The sequence below is a fragment of the Gracilinanus agilis genome, chromosome 3 (assembly GCF_016433145.1).
Source record: "Gracilinanus agilis isolate LMUSP501 chromosome 3, AgileGrace, whole genome shotgun sequence".
NCBI lineage: Eukaryota > Metazoa > Chordata > Mammalia > Didelphimorphia > Didelphidae > Gracilinanus > Gracilinanus agilis.
In genome coordinates, this window is record NC_058132.1 from 491,038,422 (window position 1) to 491,064,606 (window position 26,185).

A 26,185-nucleotide genomic window follows, 5' to 3' on the forward strand; every position below is an offset into this window, starting at 1 on the left:
GAGTCTAAGTTTTTTGCCCATGAGCAAAAGCAACCTAGTCCCCATTGCTGTCTGGTAGAAGGATGAGCTGGGGGATTACACCTTCTTTTCCCTACTCCCTACATATATATGCAAAGAAATATCTCTGTTGAGGCAGCCCAAGGTAGTACCTGGAGATTATGTCAGACCCTGGGAGAGGAGAAAGGGAGTGTCTAATCCAGGTTGGTAATACCCACCCACATTCCAAGGATGAGTATTCATCTACAATCAAGCAAACCTCTGAACTCAGACAATTCAAAAGTTATATTTACCTAAATCCCCCTAAGATTACCTATCCCATAGTCTTTTTGTAAGCCTATTACTATTTTGTATATCCCTGCAATACTTCAGTTACCCTAGTTGTTACTAAATGGCTCAGCCTACTTCCCTTTCTGGTCATACACATCCTACATGAAGTCCATTTTAAAAAATAGATTCTATTGATAATTTTTGCTATCCTATCACTCATATTTCTTTCTGTATCCATCTCCCTATTCCTTTATAGAGAGTTATTCCTCATTTTAAAAAATTAATAGAAAGAAAAAGAGGAGCAAGAGAAGAACAGTTTAATAAGACTGATTGGCACTTTTTTTGTTGTTATTCAGTAGTGTCTGATTCTTGGTGACCCCATTTGGGGTTTTCTTGGCAAAGATATTAGAGTTTTTTGCCACTTCCTTCTCCAGCTCTTTTTATAGATAAGGAAACCGAGACAAACAAGGTTATGACTTGCCCAGGACTGCACCCCAAACTGCCCGATCCACATGAGATCAAATCTTTTTATTCCCTTTTTTGTATGCCAATCATAATTGGTAATATGATATCTGGACTTGATAAGAATACCTTTTAAGATCATTCAATTGTGTTTATACTGATTCTACATAAATCAAACTACTTACATTAATTATTAGAACTCTCAAGTATTCCAGTCACTACTACTAACTGATATACTTATTTGATTGAAATGGAAGATCTCCCCTTCTTATAAATAAATTATTGGGTTGTATTTTTTAAAGGGGCAGCTAGGTGACATAGCAAATAGAGCTCTGGGCCCAGGGTCAGGAAGGCCTGAATTCAATTTTAACCTCAATCACAATTCCAGCCTGGGCAAATCATAACCACTGTCCTCATCTGTAAAATGGGGACAATAATAGCATCTACCTCCCAGGGTTATTGTAAGGATTAAATGATATGATGAATGTAAAATACACTGAATAGTGCTTAGCACATAGGAAGGTCTATGTAAAATTTAACTATTGTTACGAGCTATTAAACTGGTACATCATAGTTTTAAAAAAGATCTATGATATCTGGTTTATCCCTTGATCTACTAATATCAGCTAAACATCAAAGTACCAAACCCATTTGATCTAAGAGATCTGATCTTGAGCCCATGAAATAAACATTTATTAAGCTCCCACTATGTGCCAGATACCATACTAACTGGGTAATTTATCATAATACAGGGTATTGTGAGGCCTGATTTTAATCTAATGACATGCTATATGTAGCCAAGAGAAAACCATACTGGGAATCAAGAAATCTGAGTCAGAATCCTGGCTCCAAGACATATTAACTGTTTGACCATGAACAAGCCTTTCACCTGCTTTGAAGCTCAGGAAGCAGAGTGGAAAGTACCCTGGACTTGAAGTCTAGATCAGGGTTCTGATTAGGATTGTGAAACTTACTTAATATGTGGCCCTAGCAAATCATTTAACCTCATGAACCTGTGTTTCCTCTTTGGTAAAATAAGATTGATAATGCCTATAAGGACCTGAGTCACAGGATTTATTGGGAGTATCAAATTAAATAATGTAGGTCAAGTACTTAGAAGATCTTAAGAGAAGTCAACCTTTTAGCCCTATAGAGGTATGAGTTACTATTATCCTAAAAAATGGAGACAGAACTTTCTGGAACATAGGCACAAAAATCTGGTTTTCCACCTTTTTTTGTTCTATATTGGAAGGCAGCTTTGAGTAGATTCTGAAATCTCTATAGGTTCTGCCAAAGATTTTCTCACAGTTCCTAGAAGTTTTACTATTGATAAGACCACCAGTGAAAAGTACAGATGTTTGACTTATCCCTTCCCTGATCCCCTGTAGTTCTTTCTGTCTCCATGACTTATTTTGGCCTTAGAATGCATACTGTCATTTGTATCATAAATGCATGTCTTGACTTGCCAATGAGCCTACAAGTTCCTTTAGTGCAGGACCCATTTCAGTGTGGTACAATGAACTTGGTGCCCAGAGATCTGCCATTTAATCAAATTATCTAACACTCAAGCCTCAGTTTCTTCATAGGTAAAATAGGACTTGTTCTGACTGCTTTATACTGTTAGTGTAAGGATCAGTTGAGCCTTACATACATGTGAAACATATTTGTGATCAGATATGTGAAATTACTTTGAAAATGGCAAATTATAAATCATTATACAAAAGTAAGTCATTATCATCACTACATGCTTCTTTTGTATTTGCCACAGCCTTTAGCTTTGAGCCTTGTATGTAGTAGACCCTCAAGAAATATCTATTGGTTTGAGTCTCATATGTTATGAGATACAAGGTAGAACATACTCATGACCCCTGTGTAGCTCAGCCTCAAATTTGGAAGTAATGAAGTTAGGGAAGTATTGTGAAAAATTGACTGGAGCATATTCCTTCACTGCTAAAGGAAGGGATTCCCAACTGGGTACTTTTAACTCAGGATCACAATCACTAGGATCACCTTTTCCTATAGGTTTACCTATAACCGTATTTATATTGCTTTTGTGAAACTGGAACTCTAGGTATTCAGAAAATAAGGCATCAAGGGTGTTGTCAGGAACTGCAAAGACTTCTGGCCGTAGCACATACAAATTCCCTCTACTTCTGGAAAAGTCACTAGTTTAAAAAAAAATTGTCATCTATGAAATGGGGCTAAAGCAATTTAACTTGCCCATGGCATTAAGAATAGGGTAATTCCAGAGTATGGCTTGATATAATGTCTTGATTTCAGTCATGACAAATGATGTCATAACTAGAATGTTTTGGTTACCAATGTTTTTCGTATTTTTAGAGCTTCACGAAACAAGTCTGAGAAAAAGCGTCGTGACCAGTTCAATGTTCTCATCAAAGAACTTAGCTCCATGCTTCCAGGGAACACTCGAAAACTGGATAAAACTACAGTGCTTGAAAAAGTCATTGGATTTTTACAGAAACACAATGGTAAAAAAATGTAACTGCTGTTCTCTGTTTCTATTTAATTCCTTCCCTTTCTATAGTGTCTTCGTGGTTTGAGATTTCCTAGTTTGAATTTTTCTACCTTTCAAGTTTACCCTTTTAAGAAGATGTATATAGATATAGATATAGATATAGATATCTATATATATATAGATATATATGTGTGTATGTGTGTGTGTGTGTGTGTGTGTGTACATAAAACAGGAGTCAGCTGTTCTCCATACCAAATTACTCCTCCCTCATTAATAACCCCTTGTTAGGCTAGGTTAGAAGGTGGCACTGCCCTCCCAAATTGTCTTTATTATTCTGATCACTCATAGCAATAACGTGTTATATAAGGAGTATAGGGAACTCTGAGCAGTAATAACCTCCCAGACCAGTCAGGATATAAACATTGCCAATGGGATTATCCTTATCAAAAGTATGCTTGGAGTATACTTGTTTTTCTGACTTGTAAAAATCTGGGAGTCAGCTGTATTGATTTCCTAACAGACAGATCAGTACCACCTTCTCTTCCCATCCCTGATCCTGTCCCTAATTCTGACTGTGTGATCATCCTTGTATTGTTCTCACTCACTTGGACCGCTGAACAGCCTCAAGTTCTGGTCTGAAAAGATATTGTACTTTTGGACAGTTCTTGGAGCTGTTGTCAATGTAAGATCTTAAGAGGTTATTAAAATCCTGTGTTAGCCTACTTTCTTGTAACCTTTACCAATCTCTTTTCCTCCTAGAACTAACTATACCTTTGCTGCCTCCCACCTGCAGATTAAGAAAAAAAAATGGGGGAAAGTAAAAATGTAGGATATTAATAAGAATGAGAAGCATAACCTCTTTAAAAAAAACAACATGACTTCAAACATAATGAAAAGTCACAAATGTCAGAAGTATTGAGGAAATAATTATAGTTATTCTATCATTACGGCGATGCTTCTCTTTCACTGAAATTTTGCCACAGACAAGATGATTTCATGAGAGAGGGCATGATTGGGACATCTGAAAGTTTCATTGTGCTTATTATTCTTTTGCAATTTCTTTGATAATTATATATACCTATTAAAAATGTGACAGTAATAATATACCGTCTTTTTCAAAGCTGCCCAAGGGAGAGGGAAGAGAAATGTTAATATCTTCAGTTAAAAATGTCAGTGAAGAACAATCCAGTGAGATTGGAATAAAAGTATAACAATACTAGTTTAGAAAGCCCCAATATTGGAACTAGAATATTTCCTAAATAAGCACATTTTCTAAAAACTGAGATTTCCAAATAAAAGTGAACATGTAGTAGCAGAACATTTTGCCCAAATTACTGAAACCAGATCAGTAGTATTGATAAAAGGAGATTGAACCCAGACAGATTGACTTACATTGTCAAATTCTGTTCACCTGAGGAATCTTAGAACCTTAGAACAGAACTAGAAGGAATTTATGTGAATCAATCAGTTCATAAGGATCCTAGTAAACAGTTATGACTATGACCTCCTCATTTTTCTTCATGGGAGAAATGCTACTTATTATCAATTCCCTTACATTCATTCCAAGGGTGAACAAGCATTTATTAAGCACCTACTATACAAAATTCTGGGGATACTAACAAAAAGCAAAAAAAAATTTTTTTTCTTGTTTGATTCTTCTTGTTTGATGGCCTGGATCTTTAAAAATAGGTCCCCTTTCCTTCTCTTCCCTCTCAACCCTCTCCTCACCCCATCCAACCCCCCAGTTTATAGGCTGCATTCCTCAGGAAAACTTTGACCCAAGGTGGGGTGGGACATTGATCTCAACCAGTAAAGAGAGAATTCCAATCTAATGGATTTTGGGATGCGAGACATAAACAAAAAGGAGGGGTCAGGGTCAAGTCTTTCAAGTAAAATGCTTGTGAGAACTTTCCATTAGAAGGCACTTAAATCAATAAGCAACATAAGAAGTTCAGTTCATCAGTTTCATATCATTTCCAGTTGTGTCCCAGAATGCCTGTGTGGCTCCCCAATCAAAAGAGATCATAAAGTCATTCATGTATTGTCATGTACCTTCACTAAGGATGGCAAGTGTAATCTTTGCATTAGTGCAACAAATAGTTGATCTGTTAATGGGACAGTAACACAAGAGCATAGACCAGGAAATGTCAATGTTACCACCCTAAAATGAAAGAATTCTCCCTTTTTCATGGCCTTTTATTTCTGTTTCTATTGACTAAGGCAGAAATACTCTTGGGGTATGTGGATTGGGATTTTGGTGTTTGGGGAAATTAAATTAAATCGGTCAGCACAGTGCACACAGAAGGGAGATAAACAACCCTGGAAATATTGCCCAGTGGAATGTAACATTTCTATTGAATGCAATAAGGACACTCAATTGTGCATCCCTTATTTGCATTTAATTCAGGGCTTTAGGCTCATACAATCAGTGGTGTTGAATCAAAACAGTTTTAATTTCTCTGCAAAAGAAAAAGGCCAGATTCTTGTTTTGATCTCCTCCAAACTTCTACTCACCCATCCTTAAAAAGGGAACAATGATCAGAAGATTGAAGCAAAGAATTGGTCAAAGTACCAAAAATATTCATTGTAAGGACCTGAACCCCAGTTAACTTTACTTACCTTGGCTTTCTGGCTTTCCTATAGCAGAAAGGCAGGAGAGGAAGATAAATGAGAGAATACACCAATGAATACCCATTTGACTAGCCAGTCTATATAGATAATTTTCCCTGGTTAAGCTTTTACCTAGAATTACTGGGCTAAATGAAGGAATCTTGGAGCAAGAGTTGGGGGTAGGGAAAGGGAGTTATTGGATACTATTGTTTGAGATCATGGTCCAGTTCTCATTTTATTTAATGACGTGCAAAGTTGCTTTGAGTTAAGACCAAATTTTCCAACTCATTTTGAGAAATAATGAAACAATAATGGGAATTTAGTTGTATTTATTAAGGTTCCTGCATTAGACTGTGAGCTACTTGAGTGAGAGCAGGGCTTTTTAAAATTAAAAAAAAATTTTTTTTTGCTTTTTGTTAGTATCCCCAGAATTTTGTATAGTAGGTGCTTAATAAATGCTTGTTCACCCTTGGAATGAATGTAAGGGAATTGATAATAAGTAGCATTTCTCCCATGAAGAAAAATGAGGAGGTCATAGTCATAACTGTTTACTAGGATCCTTATGAACTGATTGATTCACATAAATTCCTTCTAGTTCTGTTCTAAGGTTCTAAGATTCCTCAGGTGAACAGAATTTGACAATGTAAGTCAATCTGTCTGGGTTCAATCTCCTTTTATCAATACTACTGATCTGGTTTCAGTAATAGTGATAGAGGGGCAAAGGGGGCTCAATCTTAGCCTCCTTCTCAAAAGGCCAACCCAGGTTATACATAGAAACTTAAGTAATCATTTAAAAATAATTGGTATCCTGATGGCATTCATAACACTGAATTTTCAGTACAGACAGTTCTCACTTAATGGAAATTTTCAATATACAAATTCTACTTTAGGTAAAAAATTTTGAAAGAAACTTGTATTCCAAAAAAAAAACCCATTATGTTAACTTTATTGTGTAGTACTGTGTTCTTTCTACTCTTTTCTGGAGCTGCACTATCAACCTCCCCCTCCCTACCCATACAGCATCCCCCTCCAAAAAAAACAAAAACAAAAACAAAAAATTACTAAAAAAAAATCCCTTTAAGTGAAAACAGACCAGACCAGAGGGAAGGGACCTTCACCCCATTCTGCCCATCCTATATCCATATTCAGTCAGGTACCTCATGCTGTTCTTGTCCTGTAGGTTGCCTTTCCTCTTCTAACTGGGTCCAGCCCCCTCCTTCCCCACCTCTGCCTCCTTGATTTTTCTTCTTCTCAGTACCAGTCAAGCCCCCCAAGTGGCTAACCCCAGTCCCTGCTTTTCCTCCTCCTACTTCTACTTGTCTATCCTGATCCTTGAACTATGTGCTGGCCTCCTGGGGTCCCCTCCCTGCTTCCCTCCCTCCTTCCCTTCCCCACTCCCAGTCAAGTTCTCATTACTTAGAAATCACATTTAAGTAGAATGACCCACTTCCACAAAGTGAGAACTGCCTATATACCACTTTTTTTTATTTCCTAGAGACAGCATATCTAACCTTAAAAAAGTTATATATTAATTGGGCCCCAGGCTACAAAGACTACAATTACTAAAGGATGTTGAAACACCCACTGAGTGAAATGGCAACTATCAGTGTTACTATACCATATTAAAAAGTAGCTAGTCACACTGGACCAATCAGGATAGGAAGACCAGGGTTTACTGCCAAGCTGTTAACTGTCACGAGAATGGCAGTTTGGCCAACAGTCACTTAGCTCACCTAGGTTAGGGTCTATGTAACCAGCAGGCAACAGGTAAAAGTTGTAACAGTTTTAATTGAATAAACAAATAAACAAGGATGGGCATTAGGGAGTCTACTTTTAACAACTAAGGACAAACCACAAGGTCAAGGGAGGGACTTAACTATACTATTCTATTGACCAAAGCCAGGCAGGGCCCAAAGGAAGCAGCACTGAAGTCACAGGGAAAGCTCCTCCAAACATGGTTCCAGCCAGGTATGGTCAGCTCAGCTAAAGGGCCTGAGGATGGCTTTCAATTGGGATCTCACGGTAAATCCAAGGATGGTCTCAGGATGCCAGGAGCCAACTCCACCAAGACAGGTGATCCAAGGTACCCAGGTAGGGAGAGAGAGTTTGCAATGCTGTCCACCAGATCACAAACCACTTCCCCACCTGGTGCTGCTCTGCAGGTCTGTTTTCCATTGCTGAAAGCCTCCACCTCTCTCAGGATCCCAGGGAATCTGGATGCAGTTTTCCCTAACTCTGAGTTCTCCCAGGGTTAGCAACAATTATGTCCCCAACCACTATGGAGTCTCTCTCAGAGAGCAAGAAGCACACTTTCTGCTTCTTCATTCCATCTTGGAATCCTCCAGCCCTTCCTGCGAGGTCCAACACTAATACTAAATTAATAACTAAATAACCCTCACAACAGTTTACAACCAGATGTTGTGGAGTACAATGGTGAACTCCTGGATTTGGGAAGGATACCTTTTGCAAGAATGCAAGACTCCAAAACTTAGCTTAAAGGTAAAAAGAAAGATTTATTAGTAAGATAGGATTATTGGCCAGCAAGATGGCATGAGTGGAACAACCCTGGAGGTTGCTCCCAGAATGCTTCAGTTCAGGGGTTTTTATACCCTTTACAACAGAGAGTAAGTGATGTTGTGTCATGGAGTGGTAAGCACTTAGGCGGGGTGTGGGGTCTGCCTCGAGACCCTCATGGTTTAGGGAACAGATGGATGCCTGAAATACAGCCCGGTGGTATCAAGGTGTAGCCTGGAGGTGCATCTCTGTCCATCTCAACCTAAAGGACGATTCAAAGATGATAATAATCTCAGGGTCTTATAGATGCTATCGGATGTTCTTGGCTTAGAGTCACAAGGACAGAAAGGAGCAAGGGAATTTCCCTGTTTACAGTTTGCCTGAGTTAAGGGGTACAGTGTCCATGCCATCTCTGTACAATGCACATGCCATCTCCCTACCATACCCATGCCAATACCAAATGGTTTAAATGTTACTAATATAAAAGAAACATGTTTTCTTTTTCTCTGCAACTGATAAAATGTAGCCTTTCTTCTAAAGGAAATTTAGACTATAAGAGAAAGTTGAGTCTTTCTGTTGGAGAGCATCTTTTGCCATGATAAATTCAGTCCACAGGTTTATAAAATAAGTCACATATGTTTTGGTTGTTGTTGTTGCCACAGTCCTAATGAATTACATTAGTTATATAATATGTGGCTTTACTGGCCACAGTAGCTATCTCAAATATAAATTTTCTAAAAGTTGGAAGAATTGGAAGACATGAATAAAGGTCAAAGAAATGGAAGTTGTTCTGTTTCTAATTACTTCATTGGCAATACTAGAATTAACTCCCTCTAAGATTTATAAGTAGAAAGTTTCTTCACTAGCTAGATTTTCTTTCATCCTATTCATCTCAAGGGCAAATTCGTCATGACCTGTTGCACAGTTTTCTGCATACAATGGGCACTCAAATATAGGTTGTTAATTGACATTTTTATATGATTTTCTTCCCTGATGTAGTCATTAAGGACTATTGCTCCTTTGGACTACACTCCTTTGCACTTTAAAGATAAAGGAAATATATTTTTTGTTTTATATTAGTTTTAACTTGTTTATTCAATTCTCCAATGTCTTCTTTTTTCCTTTCTATCATTAATTGCTTAAGTACTAGTTGCTTTGTCTAATTGGAACAAAAAAGTATTGCAGACAAGGTATACAGTATGTGTTCCTTACAATTTTAAGCCTATAGAATCTCTGGATTAACAAGTTAAATATTATCCAGAGATTTGTTTGTTTAATTAATTTTAAGTTCTGATGTATAACATAGGCCAGAGATAAGAATTTAGTATACTATTTATAATTTTTTTCTAACACTTAAGATATTTTTCTTAATCATTTTATTGCCTATAAGTCTAAAATAAGGAGCAGTATTTTAATGAGAAAAAATAGATTTTAAAAATACTAGATGTCATATTTAACTTATCAAAAATTCTATCAAATTTAACATAACTACCTATAAATTTTAATGTCTTAAGCACTAAAAATTTTAATTAATTAAATTTATGCTATAAAATGACGGGAAAAAAGAATGTCTTAAACATAGTGCTTATATATGGAATCTATGTAATATGAAATGAAAAAAGAGGCCTGAGAGAAGAGCAAGAATACACCTAGATAAACCTTGTATGCTTTGCATTTGCAAAGAACATTTTAACACTTTAAAACTGCCCTCATGGAAGTCTTAGCTTCATGTTTTCTTATGGTATAGAAGTGAACATAATTGTGCAGACCTTATCAGATTGGAAGGTCTTCTTGTGTAGACCTGTTACCTGTGGGTTCGCTTTCCTGTGACTAGCCAAAATAGTTCAGTTCTCTTTATTTATTTATTTGTTTGTTTGTTTATTGAAAACCCTTACCTTCTGTCTTTGAATTGCTATTAAGAAAAGCAGTAAGAGCTAGATAGTTGGAGTCAAGTGGCTAGTCTAGGATCACATAGCTAGAAAATATCTAAAGTCAGATTTGAATGAAGGTCTTCCCAATTCCAATAGAAGCAGGCTTGATGCTACCTAGCTTCCCCATTTCAATTCTATCTAATGAATATTTATTAATTATGTAATATATGGAAGGCAATAGGGGACATAATAGATGGTGGCCTGGACTAAAGACAAGGTAGATTCAAGCCTCACCACTAATGTCTACTGACTGAGATCCTAGCTGTGGCACTAAACCTCCTGATACCCTGATGTAAGAAATAAAATGGATATAAAAGGATAGATTAAAAAATTATAGTTTTAAAAGATTTATTAATAACCATTAGAAAAATGAAGCTACGTGCCATATTAAGAGTTAGTTTGAAAGACCCGCCATTACCTCCACCACTATGCTGCTTCAGTTGAAAAGAGAGTGTGCCCTTCCAGGCACTTCCTTTTTATTCTTCTCTCTGTTATTACACTTTCAGTCTATGTGATTATGCAAGAGGAATCATGGGAAATGTAGTTTGAAAGAGTCCTAAATGTCCACAGGCATTTTAGATCATGGATCTCAAAATTAGTTCAAGGACACCCAAATTTCCAATATCACATTCCCCCTGAGATCTGGAGGAAAGACTGGTCTTCCCAATGGATCTTGTAAACTTAGCCAACTTTTAAATTACAGAAATTTGGGAATAAAAAGAAAAAAGGATAAAACCAATGATCCAATGATTGCTAGCTGCATTGACAAAAAGCCAGTTAGGGGAAGTCTCCTTTGGCATAAGAGTGTACATTCAAAACAAATGCATTCAATGCCCCATAGTTAAATCAACTGCATCCCAAAGTTCATTTTGGATCTCGATGATGCAGTGTAAGTTCTTCAGGCATCTTCATGGTGCCTTCTCCAAACAGGTTCGTTGTCTGGATTCTGGGGAGATAGCAAATTTCCTATCCTGAAATTATTCTCAAAAGAATTTAAACTTTACATTATAGATTATAAAACATACATTCCTTTCTGAGGATTATACATTCCCCCCTGAAATTACTCTCAAAAGAATTTAAATTTTACATTATAGATTAAAATACAGACATTCTGATTATAAAACATACATACCCTCCTGAGGAGAATCAATAACATTCTCCCCTGAAGAGGGTTAAGGCCAACACCCAGATCAGCTAAGGATACATGGCTGAGTTTTTGGGGTTGTGTGAATCAATTGGCAAAAGAAATAAAGATCCAAAAAAAATCCAAATAAAAGAGAAAAAATAACTTGTGAATGAAATGTAAAATGTCAAAGTCTTATGTGCAAAATGTAAGGAAAAATAAACTTATAACAGGTCCTTGAATCAAGGCCCAATTAAAGTGATTTAAGCAATTGTGCAATTACCCAATTCAATAGCCATGACAACAGAAAGTTACAACACTTACAAGAGAAAGAAAAGGACCAAATTTCCTGTGAAAAGGGAAGTGTCTTTCCCTGGTTTGATCTGCCTGCACATCTCAGGGATAGGGTGAGCCAGGATGATGGCCAAACTTTTGTACTTGACTAGACTTAAGCTCAGGGAAGCCTGGCCTTTAACATATGTCAGAAAAGCTACAACCCCAAACCCCAAACACTAACTTCAAGTCCTTCAGTATTGGCATAGAAGTTCAACAGTCCTACCTGGATTGATATGGTCTTTTTTTATCTTGTGCTGCTAGGCACTGTGCAGTTTCTCACCAATCCCATTAGGACTGGGTAGTCTCCTTCACCTTGTGGCTCTTTTGTTCCCTCCTCCTGGAATCAGACAGAATCATTAATCACAATCCCATATTTATCAATTATTGGCAGGTTTCCATAGACTAAAGCTTTTGGGGTATGCATTAATATTATAGCAAATATATTTACATTAAACTTATATTACTAAAAAACGAAAAAGATTAATGTTGATAATATGTACTTTAAGTACAAAAAAATTTGAAAAAGGGAAAAAATAAAAAAACCTCAAATACTGTATTGCACATAGAAGGGAAAAAATAATAAAAGAATGTTTTAAAAATCAAAAATATATAGCTTAGAATCAGCGAAAGGTTTCTCACCCAAAAATAAGATCCATTTCCTTGTAAGCTTTGCCATGAACTACTGTAAGTGTAAATGACTTTTACAAAATAGCAGATTCATAATGCACATTCAAATAAAGTACCAGAATTTCAATAATACATTTAAGGACAATAGCAAACCCATATGAGTTTTCTATATAACCACTCACTAAGATGTTTAAAAAATGTATACTTGTCACAAATTCAACAGGCATAGTAAATCATTCAACCTTGGCTGAGATATGTTTAACAAAATCTATTACTGCCTCCATCCCAATTGTGGGGCAGAGCCTAGGAAAATCTGATAAAAACCTCTTGGGTCTAAAATATCACTAGAAATTCTAGATCCTTCTTATGAGAAAGCAAATTAACATAAAGAGTTAAAATATCAAGCATACAGGAGCTCTTTTTGGCTTCCTGTGTAATATATTAAAAAGTTTGGGTAGGAAATTTCCATTTGTTTTCTCTACCTTTTTAAGACAACATTCTTTATTTTATACACACACACACACACACACACACACACACACACACACACACACACACACACCCCTATCATCCATTCAGAAGTTACTATGAAATCCTAAAGTCAATTTTTAAGACCTCTTATAAAGTTACAATTTAAATTCTCAAGGCATCATAGTCTTCAAGGTTATATACAATTGGCAAGATAGAATAAAAATTGTTAAGGCAATATGTGAACCTATAGTTGAGGTAACAAATTCAGTATACATAGGACTTATGGGCTTTTACAACTTAAAAAAAATGTGTTTAAGATGTTCATGGTCTTTTTACAATGATATGTTGTTTAGTAAAATCATAGGTAAATGGTACAGATAAAGAATTGTATAACAGAATAGATATCAGTTTAGCTTAATACAGTTAAACTTTTAAAAAAATTTAAACCTTAAAGAAATCAGGAAATACAATAATTTAAGCGAATGACAAATTACAAGCAGTTAGTTAAAAAATCTTTCTACCAATCAGAATAAACTTCTTCACTATTAAGGAGGTACAATAAAATCATGAACAGAATTAATCTAATATCAAAAACTTAGCTTAAAATGATTCAGTGTAACAGAAAGATGTTGATCAGATTAATATATGAACTTAAAACAGTAAAATTAAATCATAAAACAAACAATCAGCAAAGTACAATAAAATACAGAGACTTTCAAAAAAAAAACCATGGAGTCTGAGGAGGTTTACTAATTTTACCTCCAGACTTTTAAAAGTTCTTATTTGGTAAAAGACTAGAAGTCCATGTGCTATCTCAATCTCAGTCCCTCCCCCACAGGAAGAGCTTGGAAGCCAACTGGGGTAAGGACTAGAAGAATCACTGGCGGGGACACTCACGTGGAGAGGCTCATGGGGGGAGGGGGGGTAGACAAGCAGCTAGATCAGGATAAAAAAACCACATGGAGGGGCTTGTGGGTGTAGAAGCTCTCTGTTAAAAGTCATTAATGTCTAGGAGGAAACATACCTAGGAAATTCTCCGATGTGCATAATGAGAAAGAAGGGGGGGTTTTATACTTCCCAAGTTTCAAGCAGTGGCAGGAATGGCCAGTCCTCAATCAGCAGGATGAGCAGGGTGAAAAATCATGGCAGAAGTAGTGTGGTTTGTTAGGTTATCTGAAAAATTGAGTTATGTCTCCAAACTTCAAGTGGTCACCATAAATGTAAGAAATAAAATGGATAATAAAAGGATAGATTAAAAAATATTATGGTTTTAAAAGATTTATTAATAGCCATTAGAAAAATGAAGCCATGTGCCATGTTAAGAGTTAGTTTGAAAGACCCGCCATTACCTCCACCACTATGCTACTTCAGTTGAAAAGAGAGTGTGCCCTTCCAGGCACTTCCTTTTTATTCTTCTCTCTATGTTATTACACTTCCTGTCTACGTGATTATGCAAGAGGAATCATGGGAAATGTAGTTTGAAAGAGCCTAAATGTCCACAGGCAGTTTAGATCAGGGACGTCAAAATTAGTTCAAGGACTCTCAAATTTCCAATATCACACTAAGCAAATTTTCTAAGAATTTACATTTTCCAACAGTGGCTTATCTGCATTCTGTCCCAACCCAAAAAATAATGTAGAAGACATTTTATTACTTTGGAGTTAAAAAAATGAAGAATAAGAATCTTTGCTCTTTGGGATATTAAAATCCATGTTAATTTAGAGAGGCTCTTCCCTAGAAAGTGGGCCACCAAGGTCAACATTTTTGACTGATAGCCAATTTTATAAAATGCTGACTATGGACCAGGTATTTTATGAAGGCTGCCTAATGAGGCATAGTAAAGTTGTATTCTGCATTTTCTACTAATGAACTTCTGCCTCTTGAAGTATTTAAAGTAGTGTTGCACAAATGATGAATAAAATGATGCTTTCTGTGTTGGTATCATTTGAGTTTTCAATTTTTATTTATTTGTTTGTTTTTTTGTTACATTAAAATTCCCAGATATCTTCCTCCTTACTTCCCTTCCCTGTATTAGAGAAGGCAATATATGACAAAAAGATATATGGATAGGGGGCAGCTGGGTAGCTCAGTGGAGTGAGAGTCAGGCCTAGAGACAGGAGGTCCTAGGTTCAAACCCGGCCTCAGCCACTTCCCAGCTGTGTGACCCTGGGCAGGTCACTTGACCCCCATTACCCACCCTTACCACTCTTCCATCTATGAGACAATACACCGAAGTGCAAGGGTTTGGAAAAAAAAAAGATATATGGATATATAAAACTATGTCATGCTTATTTGTATTTATCAGTTCTTTCTCCGGAGATGGACATACACAAGTCATTCTTTAAAAAGTATTTCTGTTGCTGTAGATGATTTTTTTCATTTTTCTAATTTTTTTATTTTTCATATTCTGATTTTTAAACATTTTTAAATGTTTTTCATTCTAAATTTAAAGATGCCACCTGTTCTAAAAGCCATACATTTCTACATACAAAGAAAAAAACACACTCCAAAAGGTTATATAGGAAATTCTAATGATATTTTCTCTAAACCCTATACCTCTGGAATGACTATAATTTTTTCTTCTTATAATTTCACCTTAATAACTCTTTTTTTTTTTTTTAACATTCTTACCTTCTGGGGTAGAATCAATACATGTTAGAATCAATACTGTGTATTGGTTCCAAGACATAAAAGCAAGAAGATCTAGGCCAGTGATGGCAAGCCATTTAGAGGGGTAGTTTAATAGTAAAATTAGGACTCTGGTCCTTAGAATTTTATCAAGTTTCTAAGAATCACTTAGATAGATAAAGATAGAAATATAAGAGATTTTAACCAAATATAAGACCCCACAAGATTGCTCCCAACATGGCCTCCCACAGCTACCTTCTTGCCCTGTCACCAGAGATAGAGAGCGAACACTTCTTGGATTATCCCTTTTATTCCTTCCTTTTACACCCAGGTCAGTTTCAGAGTCCTATCTGCGTCCAGCGCGGAGGCCTCGCTACATGATGTAACTAGTTGACCAGCTTAGGTGACATAAGTGATATAGCTCTAGGAGTGCAGGGATGCAGACAGGACTCCATGAGCGATGCTGGGAGAGGATTCCCTTCACACAGAAGGTGATGTGAGAAATGTCCTCAGGCATGAGTGGAAAGGGGGGAGGAGTACAGTATGGCCCCTCATCCCTCTGGCTTTCTAGTAACGAACTCTGGTGAACTTTGTGCTAGGGCAATGGCATGCATGCCCACAGAGAGGACTCTGCATGCCCCCTCTGGGACACATGCCATAGGCTTGCCACCAGAGGTCTAGGCAATGAGGGTTAAGTGATTGGCTTAGCATCACATAGCTAGGAAGTATCTTAGGTCACATTTGAACCCAGGACCTCCTATCTCTAGCCCTGGCTCTTTATTCATTGAGCCACCTAACTGCCTATATTTTAAACCCTTTACCTTCCATCTTAGAATCAATAATGTGTATTGGTTCCCAGACAGAAGAGTGGTAAGGGCTAGACAGTGGAGGTTAAGTGATTTGCCCAAGATCACCCAGCTAGGAAGTGTCTAGGGTCACATTTGCACCCAGGACCCTTCATCTGAAGGCCTGGCTCTATATATGCTGAGTCACCTCACTATCCACTTTAATAAATCTTTGCTTCCTGGTTACTCTTCAAGGGTAGTTCCTTTCCAGATCTTATGACAGTGCCTAGTACTGAGTAGGCACAACTAAATGCTTATTGGTTTAATTTGAATTGAATAGAAATTCTTGCTCTTAATCAAAGGTGCTTAGACTAGACTAGTCCATAAGATCCTTAAAATTGACCTTCAAGTTATATACCAGAGGCTGTTGACTTTTTTGTGTATTGTGGACCCCTTTGGCAATTTGGTGTAATCTAAGGAGCTCTTCTCTGAATAATGTTTTTAATGGCATAAAATAAAGAAGATTACAGACAAAACCAATTCTATTAAAATACAATTATTATCTATTAATCTATTAAAATAAAATTAAAATATAAACATTTAAATATAAAATATCATAATAATAGTTTTTAATGGTCAAGTTCAGGGACCCCCAGCTAACCCCCATTCTAAACAAGATAGTCTGTTATTTCCTATTGTCAACTATAGTATAGATATTATATCCTGGCTCCCAGGAGGTATCTGATCTTCTCAGATTGCTTTCAGTAATATCCAATCACATGACAATAGCTTGTGTCTCATTTAACTATGCTTTTTACCCGGGCTAATGAAAAGTAACAACATATTTGTATTTGTTTAGAAGTTTCAGCACAAACAGAACTCTGTGATATTCAGCAAGATTGGAAGCCTTCATTTCTCAGTAATGAAGAATTCACCCAGCTGATGTTGGAGGTAAAATTGCATTTTTAAGTTTAAATTTATTCATTTATTTGTTACATTAAAATACCCAGGTAACTCCTTCCTTCCTTCCTTCCTTCCTTCCTATCCTCCCACTAGAGAAAGCATCATTTGACTAAAAGATATATGTATATTTAAAAAAACTATGTGTTGCTTATTTCTATTTTTCCATTCTTTCTCTGGAGATCATGCTTCCAACTATTTCCTGTGCTATATATGATATTCTCTTCACTCTGCTCATTTCATTCTTCATAACTTCATGTAGATCTTTCCATTTAAAAAAATTAATTAATCAATTTGTCATTCTTACGGATTGGTAGTATTCATCACAATCATACTCTAACTTGTTTAGTTATTCCCCATTTGATGGGCATATCTTCAATTTCCAGTTCTTTGCCACCACAAAGAGATGCAATAAGGGTCAAAAGATAAGAACAAAGAGTTTTGGGATGAAGAAATCAAAACTATATAGTTATAGGGCAGCTGGGTAGCTCAGTGGAGTGAGAGTCAGGCCTAGAGACAGGAGGTCCTAGGTTCAAACCCGGCCTCAGCCACTTCCCAGCTGTGTGACCCTGGGCAAGTCATTTGACCCCTATTGCCCACCCTAACCAATCTTCCACCTATGAGACAATACACCAAAGTACAAGGGTTAAAAAAAAACTATATAGCTATACAAAAACATATTCTAAATCATTATTGATTAGAGAAATGCAAACCAAAATAACTGCCAATATCATATCAAACCTATCAGATTGGCTAAAATAAAAGGGTAAAATGACAAATATTGGAAGGAATGTAGAAAAATAAGGTCTCGAATACACTGTTGGGTAGAGCTGTGAACTGATCTAACTATAACAATCTGGAATCATCCCCAAAGAGTCATGAAATTTGTATACCTTTTGACCCAGCAATACCACTATTAGTTTTAGCTCCTAAGGTGATCAGAGAGAAAGTAAAAATGCATTTAAAAATTAGTTTAAGTATTTCAAAAGAAAATGAAGCTTATGGACTTTGGATGTAATTCATCAGTGCAAGTAAAAATTTGGCCATAATCCTTCAAAGGCAGGCCTTGTGAAAAATGTCCTGTTCTGTGATTGCTTGCTCACATGTGTGCTGTGGCTACAGTACTTGGTGGTGTTATAAAGCAAATCTGTACAGTGAAATCCAAAGCAATGTTTAGTAATAAATCAGAATACAATAGGTTACTATTACTGGGGGGAAATGCCTGAATTTCTTACTCAGTACTAGAGACATAATGGGTTATTAGCCAGAGGGTTAATAATAGAAGAGGGGGAAAATCACATATATTCTTTACTTTCATTTGACTTAGACTTTCCTTTTCTCAGAATGTAAGGACCAGTTCTAAACCCTTTTCCTAAAATTAATGCTTAGGAGGTATGCATTTTTTAAAAATTGTACTTTCACATTCTGTTTTCATGAAAGTTTCCAATTAATTAAAACTACTTTTAAAGAGGCAATAAGGTAGAATGGAAAGAAGGCTGGATTTTGAGTCAAGGGGATGAGTTCAAATAACTACCCTGTTCCTTAATATCTTTTTATTGTTCAGTTACATAATTCTGCCTGATTCTTTGTGACCCCATTTGAGGTTTTCTTGACAAAGAGACTGGAGTGGTTTGCCATTTCCTTCTCCAACTCATTTTTATAAATGAAGAAACTGAGGCAATCAAGTAAAATAACTTGCCTAGGTCTCACACAGCTAGTAAGCATCTAAGGTCAGGTTTGAACACAAGAAGATGAATCTCCTTGATTCCTGGCCTGGCTATATTCTCTATGCCACCTACCTTTGTTGCCCTAGGGAAATTACTTTTCTTCTATTGGCTTGAGTATCCCCATCAGGAAAATGAGAGATTTAAACTAGAAGTTCCCTAGGGAACTTTCTATTTTTGAGGCTTCGATCCTAAGTGTTTCTGAAAGACCAGGTGGCATAAAGGCAAGAGAGATGGCCTGGGCAAATTATTTAACTCCTCTGAGCCTCTGTTTTCTGATCTGTAAAATGAGGATAAGAGTACCAGATAGTTCCTATCTTACAAGGCTGTTATAAGGTTCAAATAAGATAATCTATGTAAAGCAATCAGGAAAAATGTAAGTGCTATACAAATGCCAATTATTATTACTTTATAATTTTGTTAATTTTTTTTCTTGTAAAATTGTAATCCAAATTTTATGATTCAAAATTAATCATGGATATTGGAGAACTATCTTAAGGAAAATTATATGTACCTCTAATACTATATTTATATATGTATACACACACATTTATCCTCTTTGTGATAAGTGTTATATACCCATTGGCTTATTTTTTCCTTCCAAGTTTGTGATCAAGACAGTTATGAAGGCAGAGAACTATTTTTTCTGAAAATATTTCTAGTCTAAAGAGTACAATGTTAACTCACATTTCTAAAGTGATTCAAGACTTACAAAGAACTTACCCAGAAAAGACCTTATAGGTGAAATACATTATTAATATTATTCCCTGGGGCAGGTAGTTGACTCAATGGATAGAGTTCCAAGTCTAGAGATGAGAGGTCCATAGTTCAGATTTAACCTCAGATACTTCCTAGCTGTGTGACCCTGGGCAAGTCATTAACCCCAATTACCCAGCCCTAACCCGTCTTCTGCCTTGGAACCAATAGTTAGTATCAAGTCTAAGGCAAAAAGTAAAGGTTATAATAATAATAATAATAATAATAATATTCCCATTTTACAAATGAGGAAATTCAACCTTGGAGGCTAAATGACTCGCACTGAATCATACAGTTAAGTGTCATAGTTGAAACCTGAAATTAGATCTTTTAACTCTAGAACCGACATTCTAGCCACAACACCACATTGCCTCTGTCATCTAATATACATGAGGGGATAATTTCTATAAAAAACCCTTAGATTTTTCTGACAACTGGATTAGAGATAGAGCTGAAGTTAAGATACAAAGCCAGATTTTCTCCCCATTTACTCAGAAATGAGAACATTAATCTCTTTTCCTATAGGAGACATAAAGAAAAGAAGCCTCTTTTTGTATATTTTTATGCTATGAAGAGCAAGGAAAATTAGCTTGGGCAAGTTTAACATAAAGAAGATAAAATATGAACTTTATCTCAGGAATAACTAGTGAACTATTTGGAGAGTTTCTTCTTTAAGCATATCTATCTGTTCATCTCTGCACACACATATACAGAGTACTAATATAAACCTTACTGGACTTAAATTAGATACACTGAAAAAAAAGAAAGTATTTGAATACATAAATGCCATACTTAATGTCCAAATATTATGGAATGCATAAGTATTAATGAACATTTGCATAAAAAATACTTCAGTACATATAAAATATATGTAAAGAGCCTACAAAACTTACTTTTGCAGTGATGCATTTTAAACAAGTTAAATATAAAGCTGTTTGTAAAATATAATGCATGGATAGATATATCATTATACTGCTTTACATAAATAACTTTCTATTTTCATTCTCATGTAAATATAGCCAAAATAGAACTATAGCTACAGGCTTTATTTACGAAGTGAAAGCAGTCTCATTTATTCAATAAATTTCAGAAGCATTTAAAAACCTCTGAAGAAACTTGAGCTTGCATACTCAAAATTAAATCACATTCCTTGGAAATGATTTAGCCCCGAAGGGTAGGGCTGAAATTCAGGTAGGTGAGAGAGCTAGAATAAGCTAGTTATGGAGAAGTGTCACATATTTGTTGTGTATTGAGAAAAATTTTGTACAACTTCCTGCTCGCTCTATAAAATGAACAATCTACCCATTGTGTGAAAAGAGAATACCCTTAGACTGTGTTTGCATAAGATGCCTGAATTAGAAATGAAAAAAACAACCTACTCTTTATTCAGGCCATTTTTTCCCAAATTTAATTTTTTTTGTATGACCCAAGAATGCCACAAATCAATATTTCTGGCTTACCGTTCCCTTGGAGTTCTATTGAGTTTCCCATCCATGAAAAGTTCTCAATATGCTCTCTAGGGGTGTCTATCACTCATCTGTAAACAGGAAGTATTTGCCACCTTTTGGAAGTTGTTTTATGTTCTCTCTGCACTCTTTTTCAATATCCACTGTGCCACCTGCCTTTGTAATGCTAGGCATATCACTTTTCCTCGAGTGTGTGATAAGATATGAATGGGAGAGGCAGGAGACAGCCTGGGTTCAAGTTCTGACCTCAACCCTAGGTAAATCAGTTTAACTTCTCAAACACTCCCAGGCAACTCTCTGAGAAAAAAAAATTGCAGAAAAGTTACAGATCTACATTACTAAAGGGAGTTTCCCCACCCAGAGTTCCCTATACCAAAGAAGTCACAGATCCAAGCAAAACTGAGAAGAGAAAAGAGAGAATAAATGAAAGATCAGGACACTGTGTTTAACAAGTAATCTTTCATTTGGAAGCAAGAGCCCCTAACTTTACTACCCCACTGACCCCAAAAGATTTGCAATATACCTCCTAAAATAGACATCCTTCCTTCCTCTTTCTCCCCATGAAGGTCCACAAATGGCATTTTAGAAGGTCCTTAACATCCCAAGGCTTAGAAAAATAAAAACAGCTTTACTCTAAGAACAAGCAAAAGGGAAAGTTGCTTCACCCAGCTAGGTGAACCTGGAAAGTAAGGATCCAAGAACATATTGGATGAATCAAAGGCAGAACAAAGTAGGTCAGGCTTCCTGTTTACTGTAAATGAAAGAGTGCGTGAGGTTCTGAATTTTAATCAGGAGAGGTATAAATTCTGGCTTTTTTAGGCCAGAATTTGTTTGGGGAGCACATAGAGAACGTTTCATCCTTTCTAAGTGTGAGACAGAAATAGAAAAAGGTGGTAGTTTCCTTTTGTTGGTATTGTATGGTAGATGTAAGATTTCAAGCCATTAGAATTTCTACTGTAACCAATTTTAGAGTGCTGATCAAAGTCATCTTTACAATAATAGGGGCACAATCACTTGGCAATTACATTCTATTAAATTACCTTTAAATTATGCTGATGAGGCTTTTAAAACTAAAGCAGCCATTCTGAGGGAAATAACTCAGGGCTGTTGGTAAAAGTTTGCTAGAAATTGCTATTGAACTGATAAAAAGTTACCTTCCATTTTATAAATACCTCTACCCTATTAACTCCCACTTGCTCTGAAATAAAGAATTCAAGGGGAATGTGGACACACTGTCCTAGCAGATGAAAAGCATCCCCTCCTTTTTTTCCCCCCAGACTGCCAAGAGCAAGGTTTCCATTGACATCAGCAGGAGTATACCTGCCTGCCAAGGGGGCTGAAAAATGCCCTTTAAAGCCAAAATCAGAATAAGAGTTGAAAGATGAACAAGGTCATAGCCTTGTTACCAGGATGTACCTCTTTGGCAACAATGATCCATCTATATGAAAGAATGAAGTATTATAAGAAATATGACTTCATCAATACACAGGCAGGCAGCCTTGACTTATTCCTCCAAGACCTCAACCTTTTGTCAAATAATGTGAGGATATAAAGAAAATCAGTGAAATAAGTCTGGTGTTATTTTCTGATGTGCTGATGAAAAGGCTATCTCCCTCCAGAGAAAGAGCCAATAAGGCAGATCAACACCCTTTTATTTTCCATTTTCTTTCACTTTCTTGCCTTTTTAATTTTATTTATTTATGTTGAAACAATGACTAATATGGAAATGTGTTTTGTATGACTTCACATGTATAATGACTATCATATTGCTTGCTTCCCAATGGATGAGGGAAGGGCTAGAGAGAGGGAAAAAATTTGAAACTTTAAAAAAAGAATGTTAAAAAATGAATATTTTTATGTTTTACATTATTGCCCATGTAAAATCTGTATCATTTTGCTTGCTGTCTCGGGGAGGAAGAATTTGGCTCAAATTTTTTTAAGAAAGGTTAAAAATTATTTTTACATGTTATTAAAAAAATTAAATTCTTTAAAATAATCTAAAATCCTTTCAATTATCCAGAATCTCCTTAATTATGTAAACAATGTACCTATAAAGAATATTTTGAGATGAGTGTTAACTCTTAGAATTACTTACTGGAGTACTGTTTCAGATTACTGCTTCTGGGTACTTAATTACACCCCTGTGATTTGAAGGAGTTAGTGCCACTCCTTTTAAAGAGTAACATTGGGAGGGATTAATTAAATACAATATATATGGGTTTTTAAAAAAATAACTTGCCTTCTGAGGATTCTAACCACACGTTTTATTCCCCCAGCCCCCAACGCTTAGATAAAGAGGCTCCAGTTTTGGACTAGATAATTCAGAAATAGTCATTTTTTAAATGATTGATTTATTCCTAAAATAATTTTAGTTTGAACATAATTGTTCTCTCAGTTTAATTTTCTAGTTAGTTGCTTTCATTTTTAAAAAATCACTTTTACCCTGTAATCTAGAATTAATCAACAAGCCAGATGACCCAGAGGATAGAGGAAGACCTGAATTCAAATCCAGCCTCAGATACTTATTAGTTGTATGAGCTCGAAGTCACTCAATATTTCCCTCACTTTCCTTATCTACAAAATGGGCAGATAATTGTACCTACCTGCCAAGGTTGTCATGAGAATCAGATGAGATAAATAATTGTGAAGTTCTTAGCACAGCGTCTGGCACAAAGAAAGCTGTGTAAATGTTTGTTTTTATAATTATTATTAAGTACCTTCTAAATATTTGGCACTAGAATGAAAAAGCAAAAATGAAAAAATTCTTGTCTTCAAAGAACTCATCAGTTGCCCAAAATATATCCAGCTACCTCTCCAAAGTTGCTATGGTCTTACTTGGGAACTCAGCTTCCAAATGTCTTACAAAAACATAATATATTTTTTAAATCTCATAAAGGAAAAATAAAAGAATTTAACATTTGTATCTTGATAGTGAAAAATATTGATGTTTTGAAGTCAATACTGTCTTTATAATTTAGATATTTAAAAATTTTATGGGACTCTTAGAAGTTGAGGCCAGGGTCAAATGTCTTTGAAAATTACTCTGTAAGAAACCTTTGAAAAGGTCATTTACTCTAGACCGGCATTAAATGGCTTATATTTGGCCATTGTTGATATTTCAATAATTTGGTTGTTCTTTAGTGCCTAATTCTTCCATGATTTCTTCTCCAGTAGGGAATGCAGGAACTATGCCTTGAGGCTATTACACAAAACTCATATACTAGCACACAGTCACTCTTCACAAGAGGGTATTAAGTTATACTTTACACAGTCAAGTTTTAGTACTGAATCATAAAGTGCTCATGGAATTGAATCAAGATATTCCCCTTTTTGTAAGAGTAACACTATGTTTCTGAAACAGTCCAATATTATGCTTTAAAATGTTTTTAACTGGGGGCAGTTGGGTAGCTCAGTGGATTGAGAGCCAGGCCCAGAGATGGGAGGTCCCTGGTTCAAATCTGGCATCAGATACTTCCTAGCTTGTGTGACCCTGGGCAAGTCACTTAACCCCCATTGCCTTGGAACCAATACACAGTATTGATTCTAAGATGGAAGGTAAAGCTTTAAAAAAATGTTTTCAATTGCTTAATTTCTATAACCTACAAACAGAGTATTTTCCACCAAGCCTCTTTTTGCTTTTGAAAGCTCTTTCTCCCATGTTAGAAAGTTACTGTGATGTCAGAAAGAAGTGTTGTAATGTTATTTATGGAAACAGTCAAGGGAGGTTTAAAACCAAAACTATATCAATTAGGTAAAATAGAGTTCTCTGCCCTCATCATCCATAAAAGCATATGCTAAAGTGATTTCCCTTCTATTTTTTACAGGCATTAGATGGCTTCATTATTGCAGTGACAACAGATGGAAACATCATCTATGTATCTGACAGTATTACACCACTCCTTGGGCATTTACCGGTGAGCTACTCATTTGCTGTTCTTTGCCTATACAGATTAACCTGGCTTCCCTGAGTATAACCCCGACTTTATGCCTCATTTTTGAGTCACTAAAAATTAGACTGAACAAGATAACCTTCTTCTCTTGGCCTCTTCTGCAGATTTGTCCTATCACCACAGCTTTGCTCCTCAGTAGGCTGGATTTTGGCTGACTATGTTAAGTAAATGCTGACAGCACCAATTGTTATCTCTCATACCGACTGAAAATTCCACAGATTTATTCCTTATACTACTTGAGCTTGTCCTCCTTCTGACTCATTTAACAGATCTGTCTATCTATGTAGAGAAAGGGAAGGGAAAGAAACAGGTATTTTTAATATAGCACCTTCTCTGTCAGACCTTGTACCAAGTGTGTAGTAGTAGTAGTGGTAGTAGTAGTAGTAGTAGTAGTAGTAGTAGTAGTAGTAGTAGTAGTAGTAGTAGTAGTAGTAATAGTAGTAATCCTATGATGATGATGATGATGATAGCTAACATTTAGTTAGTGCTTACTGTGTGCCCTATACTATGCTCAGTGCTTTACAATTATTATCTCATTTGGTCCTCACAAGAACCATGTGAAGTAGATGCTGTTATTATCCCTTACTTTACAGTTAAGGAAACTGAAGCAAACAGAGGTCTAAGTCACTTGCCCAGGATCACACAGCCAATAAGAGTCTGAAACTGAATTTGAACTCAGGTCTTAAGGACTCTATGCCTAACTCTCTATCTACTGTGCCACCAGGTGCCTACCAGGTGAGGTTCTATTCAGGTTTGATGGGCATCTGTCATAAATGGAGTAATTCTTCTACCTAGGAATATTTCAGTAGGTCAGCAAGCTGAGGAAAAAGGTATCTGTACACAGAGGTGGAACAGAACCAAACTAAGATTTGAGGGACTTGATTTATACTTTAAATCCACAGAACTGGGCAGCTAGGTGGCAAAGTGGAGGGAGTGCTGGGTCTCTAGTCAGGAAGACCTGAGTTTAAATCTGACTTCAGACACTTCCTAGCTGTGTGACCTTGTGCAAGTCACCTAACTCTTTTTGCCTTAGTGTCCTCATCTGTAAATGAGTTGGAGAAGGAAATGGCAAACCTCTCTACTATCTTTGCCAAGAAAA

At 36.2% G+C, this 26,185-nt stretch overlaps 1 protein-coding gene across 1 annotated transcript in view; it reads left to right on the forward strand.

Moving 5' to 3' along the window:
• The window catches only part of NPAS2 (neuronal PAS domain protein 2), a 269,033-nt gene that overhangs the window by 171,892 nt on the left and 70,956 nt on the right, over positions 1-26,185 (forward strand). Inside the window, exons 4-6 of the mRNA XM_044669305.1 lie at positions 3,070-3,218; positions 17,090-17,181; positions 24,961-25,050. Of these exons, the coding sequence (XP_044525240.1) occupies positions 3,070-3,218; positions 17,090-17,181; positions 24,961-25,050 (331 nt within the window). The remainder of the gene's footprint in view (positions 1-3,069; positions 3,219-17,089; positions 17,182-24,960; positions 25,051-26,185) is intronic.